This window comes from Zalophus californianus, chromosome 5, assembly GCF_009762305.2.
Source record: "Zalophus californianus isolate mZalCal1 chromosome 5, mZalCal1.pri.v2, whole genome shotgun sequence".
Classification (NCBI taxonomy): Eukaryota; Metazoa; Chordata; class Mammalia; order Carnivora; family Otariidae; genus Zalophus; species Zalophus californianus.
In genome coordinates, this window is record NC_045599.1 from 54,817,456 (window position 1) to 54,825,362 (window position 7,907).

The window sequence follows — 7,907 nt, forward strand, 5'->3', positions numbered from 1 at the left end:
CCTAAAAAGCAATACAGCTGTCCTCACTATTTTCTTAGACATCACATTTTAACAAATTTACACGTGAAAAGTATTCAAAAACAAAGATTAATCTTAACTGGAGAGAAATCTGCACCTACACGTTTCCTTGCTATATAAATTGTATTTTCTCGAGATTTTGGACTCATTTTTGAATCTGCAAAGGCTTTTCATAGCTATGACCACAAAAAGGCTGACCAGATAGCATTGATTTAAAGCTTGTCTTAAAGCTTGCCCTACCATTTAGAAAATTTAGCCTCTCTAAACACACCAGGCACAGACTCTCCTTTGATTGCATTACCGAATTAAGGAACAAAGTTTGTTCTACTGTGAATCACAAATTGTAAAATTCGTGCCAACTTATAGCAAGGAGTCAGTTTTTTGTCTGTTAAAGAAACAAGAGAAGGTAATTAAGTACAGGGGTCTGCGGTGGTACCTGCTATTCTTGCTGAAATTCAGATTACCGGGTTCCATCCCTAGTCGGACTGAACCCCTTTTAAGAAGTGGGCCTCTGGGATTCTGAACGTGCTCGCCAGAAATTGTGAACCACGGTCCTGCAACCCACCAAACCACCTCATCCTGGAAGGTAAAATTAGTTTACTTCGGCAAAGTTTTGACAAAATGTCTTGGTAAAGGCTGATTCGGACCGGAGAGGAAATTCTAAAACATTCAGATGATTGCTCCTATCTACACCAAACAGCGAGGGAGAGCGAGTAAAGATGAGCGCACGCTGAGCGCCGAAGCGTTTCCGCAAACGTAAATTGCCCTTTCTTCCGAGGGTAAAGAATTTGGGGTTCAGGGTCGACTTACTCAACCCTAACTGCAAAGAACCGTTCTTTCTGACTCCTCTAGGGTCTTTCACAGGACTACACGCAGTGCCGCCAGCACAGTCTCTCGTGAGGTCCCAAACGGGCCCGCGCTCGATGAAAATTGTGCTTGCGCGACAGTCATAAACGCGGCGGCCTTAGGCCGCGCGTGCGCAGCGAAGCACTGAGCTCGCGACAAAGTCCGTTTCCTGACTTTTGCAGGAAGCAGCGTTGCATCACTTCCGGCCTCCCTTTAGCTGCCATCTTGCGTCCCCGCGTGTGTGCACCTAATCTCAGCTGGTCCGCCCGAGACCCCCTGAGCGCCAACCCTATTCCCCCGCGCGGTCCCATTTCCGCTCCAACAAGGTACAAAAAGGCTTTGGACGCCGGCGTGGGAGGAGGACGGGAACGGGGGCGGGAAGTGCCCGGAAGGAGCGAGACAGGGAGGGACAGGGCTGAGGAGAGGAAGGCGATGCGACGGACAGGCGCACCCACTCAGGCTGACTCTCGGGGGCGAGGTCGAGCCAGGGGCGGCTGCCCTGGGGGCGAGGCGACGCCGTCTCTTCCTCCACCTCGCGGCGGAACCCGAGGACAGGAGCCTCAGGTACCGCGAGGCTTGCGGAGAGTGGCCGGGCCGGGCAGGCCCTGGCTAGGCCGAGGCCGGGCCAGGGCCGGGGGTGGGGGGTGCTGACCATGCGTGGGTTAGAGCCCTTTTCTCGGGCCTGTAAGGGCGGGGGGAGGCAGTTGTGGAGGAGGGGTAGGAAGATGGGTGTTTTTTACGCTCCCTCAAAACTGAAATTGGGAGCTTTGCGGGGTGGATTGGGGATTCAGGCCTCGGCCTGTTTAGAATATTTTTATCTTTGCTGGTGTCTTGGGAAATAACGAGCGTGGAATGCTAGAGTGAACCAGACCTTTCCTCGCTGAGGGTTTCCTGTTTTCCTAGATGAAAGAAACTATCATGAACCAGGAGAAACTCGCCAAGCTGCAAGCACAAGTGCGCATTGGTGGGAAAGTAAGTTTTAATAGTTTTTTGGGCTTTTGGAAGCTTAAAGGTTGGGGGTGGTTTTTTGGTTTTTGGATTTGCTTTTCTTGTATTGTTGGCTTGTCACTGTCTCTAGAGGGCATTTCATAGAGCTAGCAAAGCGGGGGTGGGGGGAGGAGGCGGGGTTAAATGATGTACAATAGAGTGTATCAGTGGGACATGCACGTTGTAGATTAAAAGAAAAAAGTGAGTAGATGAAAAGAGAACTTAATAAACATTACTTCTGTGTAAATATGTTTTCAGTGTTACAGTGTTTTAGTAGAACAAAAGTGTTTCCTGGTTTAAGTAGTAAGAAAATGTGCCATTTTGGTTAGGTAATCATTGTGGACATCATACTCCTAACTTGTTTGGCCTAAGTTGTATACATTCAGTGCTTTACTTTTTTTTTTTTTTTTTTAATAACTATGCTGACTCTGAACTTGAGTTCCACCTGTCTTTTGAACTGTAGTTTATAATGTAATGTAAGGTTCTGGGTAATTGTTGTACTTAATACTTAGAAGTTTGTGTGTTTCGTAAGTTAAGACCTTTCTGTAATGCTTTCTTAAATGCAATTCAGAGTAGTTGTATATTTTCTAGGCTGTTTGGAAGATACCTATGTTAGCGGTACATCACAGAATTTAAGAGCAGTGACTATGGATTTGAAAATGTTACTTAAACAGATATCTTTCAATTTGACTTTGTTAATACGCTAAAACTGAGAGAATGAGAATGATCGTAGGTTTTTAGGTTTTTGGCTAATTGGTTTTTTTTTTCCTGCTGGATACTGATCTTCAAGAGTACTCTTTTTTGAACTTGGAAGTTTTAGATTGTTTTCTGAGTAAGTTATTTAAATCAGAAGTCCGCTCTAGACAGGTCTACTTTATATTTTGCATTGTGTTAGCACATTCCTAGTATTTAACAAGGTGTGGTAGCCTGTGGGAACAGAGCATGTCTTTACTTGGTAAAACTTGTAAAGCTTCCCTAGGACAAGTTTATTACCTATTAGTTTTTCCCAATTTTAAGCATTTGCCTTCAAGTAGAATCTTCTGTGAAGTAGCCAAAAGTTGCATGGAGGCTTAAATAATGAGATGTGCATCTGTTAAATTACTGGACTTTGTCAACAATGAATATATCGTGATCCTTTTTTCTTTCCTGAAGCTAGTAGTCTTCAGGATCTGCACCTGCTCATTAACAGATAGGTGTTTCTTGTTCTTAGCAATTGTTAAAAGCTAGGTGTGGCCTTCAGGTCCCAGAAAAACTCATTATCCTTTGTGGTCAGTGTTTCGATGTTCTTATATTGGTGTTTTTAACTATCATTTAGTACCGGTTTCACAAGAAATACTTTGAATAACGTGCTTCTGTGCTTTCTTTTGTTACTCTGATCATTAGTCTTTAGCTATTAGAAACAAATTTCTAGGCAAGGAAAGCCTAGGTTTTTTAGATTTTTAAGGCTGATGTAGGATTGAACTTTAGTTAATATAGGAAATACTAATGTCATCGTAATAAGGAAATAATTTCATTTTTAAAAAACTTTATTATGGAATGAAATTTAGTGAGTGAGTTTTGCCTTAGAGAAGTCTGTGTTAGGTGCTTTCAGGTAAGTAGTATAAAAGTGCTTTTATTCAGTATCTGATCAGAGCATTGATATAAATTGTATCAGTAAAAATTGAACTCTATAGATGTGAATTGTATAGAACTTATAGAAGGTGTGTCAGTTTTGTTTTTAGAATCTTATAGTAATCATTTAGAATGTCTTTTAGAATTCTTTGAAAACCAGACTCTATATGTCCACATCAAAGTGATTTTTATTCTTAAAGGTTTTTTGGGGAGTTGGTAGCCAGTATTTTTTGTAGCTTTTGATATGTTATTCAGTTCAGCTATCATTTACTTAAGATTAACTGTGCTCAGGCCTGAGAATATGAAATTTAAGAAATTTATGGTCGCTAAGGGGACTTTAACACTAGTAGGGGAGATTTTTTTTTTAATCTGTTTTCATAGTATAATATACATAGTGCAGTAGAAGCATTTTTGAAATATAGAGATGGGAATGATTTTGCTTGGCAGTTTTTTGCAGAGTTTAGGGAAGACACAAAAGAGGTAATGCTTTGAATAGGGTTTTAAAGGACAAATAGGAATTGGTGTGTAGGTTGGGGTATAATGAAGTAGGTAAAGAGCCTTATGTATCATGTAAAGGGCTTAATCTGTACATAGAAGTTCTTGAGAGTGTTACTAAAGAGTGTTAAGCAGAAAATGAGTCACATTTGCCTAGTTTTTTTTGTTTTTTCTTTTTTAAGATTTTATTTATTTGAGAGAGAGAATGAGAGAGAGAGCGCACATGAGAGGGGGGAAGGTCAGAGGGAGAAGCAGACTCCCTGCTGAGCAGGGAGCCTGAGGCAGGACTCGATCCCTGGACTCCAGGATCATGACCTGAGCTGAAGGCAGTCGCCTAACCAACTGAGCCACCCAGGCGCCCTCACATTTGCCTAGTTTTGAAAGTTTATGGGATATATTTGAGAAGGGGTATATCTGTACTTGGTATATACATACAAGAGGCCACAAGTTTTCTTGAAGCTTGTATTCATTCAAGTTACTCAGTACCTTCAGTGAGCGAGATACTGTTCTCAATACTGTTCATAGTAGTAAACAGAATGGAAGCTCTTGAGGTTACATTCTAGTGAGGGGAGACAATAAGATACATTTATGATTGTTATGAAAAAATAAATAAACTTGAATAGATAGATGATGACTGTAGGAGTTGCTTTTTTACATAGGGTGGTTGGGAAAGGCCATTGATAACGGTGACATAGGAATAGAGATCTGTAGTAAGGGAGGGAACCAGTGCAGATGGTAGGGGAAGAAAGGAATAGTATGTGCAAAGGCTCTTTTTGGCCTGTTGAAGGAACTGTGAGGAGGTTTATTTGGCTAAAGATGAGAATGTGTGTGTGTGATAGAGGTGGTCAAGAACAGCATAGTAGGGTTGGGGCAGATCATGTAGAGGCCTTGTGAGTTAAGGTAAGAACTTCCAAGATTTTATTCTTAGGTATTATAAAAGTCTATATAGACTCATTTGAGTGTGTCCATACACTCACTGTCTTGCCTGTGAATATTAATGGCTGTTGATTTTTCATTAATTAAAAACAGAAAAGGTTAATAGTTCTGGACATGGAACTTTTAAATGAGGGTTAATTTAGGTTGATACATGCCACCTCTTTGATCACTTCTAGAGCAGATAATCTAAAAAAAAAAGGACTTTGAAGAGATTTTTTTATATATGACAATCAGAAGCTTAGAAGTTATTAAGGATTTATAGACAATTCCTTTGTTAATCTCTTTCTGCTTCCATCATTTCCTACTTGCTGCCTAAAAGTTTGTGCTTATGGTAATTTTCTTAAACAGATACAAAGGTCAGAAAGGGATTAGAAACTTTCCGTTTGAAAATGTCAGTTGTTATGGTGTATATATATGTGTGTGTTTTCTTTTCTCCTCACTCTAGGGAACTGCTCGCCGAAAGAAGAAGGTGGTTCATAGAACGGCTACAGCAGATGATAAAAAACTTCAGTTCTCCTTAAAGAAGTTAGGGGTAAACAATATCTCTGGTATTGAAGAAGTAAGTGTCAAATTTTATTTCTTTATAAAACAAGTTTTGGTTGGAAAAAGCTTCAGTGGGCATGCATCATTTTTTATTTACTTATTTTTCTCCCAACAGAGAATTTCATATCCCTCTAAAACAGATTTCTATTCCACTAGTGAATATTAGGGAGTGCTAAGTCTGAAAGAGATTAGATTGCACTTTCCATTCCAGGCAAAATATCATTTGTGCTTCACAGTGAAATAGTGGATTAGTTAGCCAGCCTTGGGCTTTTCCTTAATAGAATGTTTGATTTTTAAAGAATTTTGGTGGGTGTTGCTAATTACCTTTTTTTTCTTTGTAGGTGAATATGTTCACAAACCAAGGAACAGTGATCCATTTTAACAACCCCAAAGTTCAGGCATCACTGGCAGCGAACACTTTCACCATTACAGGCCATGCTGAGACAAAGCAGCTGACAGAAATGCTACCCAGTATCTTAAACCAACTTGGTGCAGACAGTCTGACTAGTTTAAGAAGACTGGCTGAAGCTCTGCCCAAACAATGTGAGTTTTTTGTAGTGGTTTTGCCCAGGGTTACTGATTTATCAGGAAATTTCTAAGATCTCAAGTAGATACGAATATCTTTAAATTTAGAAATGGCAGTTTTCCTCTAAAAAGTGCCAATTTTTACAGTGACCTTTAACCAGGTGTTCTTAGTGTGTTTAGTAAGTTAACTAGTATACTGTGATCATTATACTTGATTTAGTGGAATATTTGTTTTCTATCTTGCTTTGGACCAGTGATTTAAAATTTTTACCTTTATCAGCTGGAAATGATAATGATAATTTGGGGCTTTTTTGATAACTGAAAGTTTAGAATTAAAATACGTTATAAATTGTCAAATTTTTTCAGTCGTATTTACAAGTGGTATTACCAGTAATGTTTAAGAATTGGCCTGGCATTATTCAGGTGTTTTTAATTATACAAGGATTTTGTTCAGGGCAGAAAATCTTGTAGTTGAGTAAGTGCATTAAGAGACAGTTACTTTATGCTGTGGTCCTCTGATTAAAATTTTGAAGAATGGCAATGTAGAAGAAAGACAAACTTATTATATGGTCCATTTAGTCATCCATGTTTTTCTAGGCATTCTTTCTGCTTTGACATTTTATATACATACAGTTTTGGGGGTTTTTCCTAGTGTGTGTGTGTGTGTGTGTGTTTCACAGTGAGAGGCATAAGATCTTATTCTAGAAAGTCTTAGGCCTTCAGAGCTAAAGTAGGTTTTGGAAATACTGAAAATCTGATAGGACTAGTACTGTGAGGTCTCAACTCCAAGTGTAGTTCACTTTCTTACCACCAATCAAAGGCACTTAATTTTTTGATCATTTTCATTTCAGTAAAGGTTTGTTAAGCACCTCCCATAAACCATGCACAAAACAACGTTATTTTAGAAAACAGTCTCTTAATTTTTGCCTCCCAAAAGAAATCTTCCCATAATTTGGTGTATGGGTTTACCTCTACCCTGAGGTCACTCTATTGTTTTTATTCCACCTCAGGGCCTGTGATGGGCCAGAGGGATTGAAAAGATGGGGATGGGATTTGTTTTGTTGGCTGTGCACAGGATTGTAGTTCATTTGTAGACATTGGGCTACCATGTTATTAGTACTTAGGGATGAAATCTCATGTCACTGTTGTCATATGAATGTAAGTTGTAACAACACTTGACCTTTCATCTGTTCTTTTGGTTAATGTTTATTAAAGACGTAACAAACGTGTAACCTCTACATTTCCCTTTCACAGCTGTGGATGGAAAAGCACCACTTGCTACCGGAGAGGATGATGATGATGAAGTTCCGGGTAGGAACCTTCACTTATGGCCAACGTAGAGAATCTTAGAAGGAAGAATAACAAATCTTTATACTTAGGAAAGCCTCCCTTGGGGGAATTGGTAATAAGGTAAAGGACAGGAAAGGAAGACATGAACCTCGCTTAGAATGAAAAAAAATAATGCAGTGTTATTATAACTAGGAGTTATGTTTGCAGACTGGGCTTTTTCTGATTGGAAACTTCAAATACTGAGCAAGCATGTATGTTGTCACGTAAATAGAATAACTGGTAGACCACTAATGACCCATTTCCTTGTTAGGGATTAATAAATTGATGAGAAGGCATGGAGAAGTTCAGGCATCTTGGGATATGGTATAACCATTCTAAAATAAGAAAAACTCTTGGCAATCAGGAGGGATTTTTCTGTTAGCTGTTACTTGATAATTTTGTTGCAAAACATGTTTATTGAGCAGGAGAATCACTGGACTGAAATATTTTCACTTTGCATAGGCAGGTGTCCTTTTGGAATCCAGGAAAACTTCATATTGTTTGTGATGGTGTTCTTTGGTTCTGACGCCTATGTTTACTAATATATTAATATTGCTTAATTTTAATACTTGGGGTGAAATGGCACTAGGGAGGGCACGTACATATTTTTTAAGCAT

At 39.4% G+C, this 7,907-nt stretch overlaps 1 protein-coding gene across 1 annotated transcript; it reads left to right on the forward strand.

Annotated features, from left to right (window-relative positions):
- The first annotated feature begins 691 nt into the window (after positions 1 to 691).
- BTF3 (basic transcription factor 3) lies at positions 692 to 1,971 on the forward strand. Its single transcript, XM_035727521.1, has 3 exons — positions 692 to 774; positions 966 to 1,428; positions 1,768 to 1,971. Exons 1-3 carry the CDS (start codon positions 692 to 694, stop codon positions 1,954 to 1,956), a joined length of 735 nt encoding a protein of 244 aa, XP_035583414.1. The 3' UTR covers positions 1,957 to 1,971.
- The last annotated feature ends 5,936 nt before the right edge of the window (positions 1,972 to 7,907 follow it).

Bases quoted from the DNA above. Each gene is read 5' to 3' on its own strand.
- BTF3 (XM_035727521.1), top strand. From the start codon at position 692: ATGATTGCTCCTATCTACACCAAACAGCGAGGGAGAGCGAGTAAAGAT. The intron at 775-965 runs GTAAATTGCCCT...CTTGCGCGACAG, and splicing joins GCCGAAGCGTTTCCGCAAAC to TCATAAACGCGGCGGCCTTA. The intron at 1,429-1,767 runs GTACCGCGAGGC...CTGTTTTCCTAG, and splicing joins CCCGAGGACAGGAGCCTCAG to ATGAAAGAAACTATCATGAA.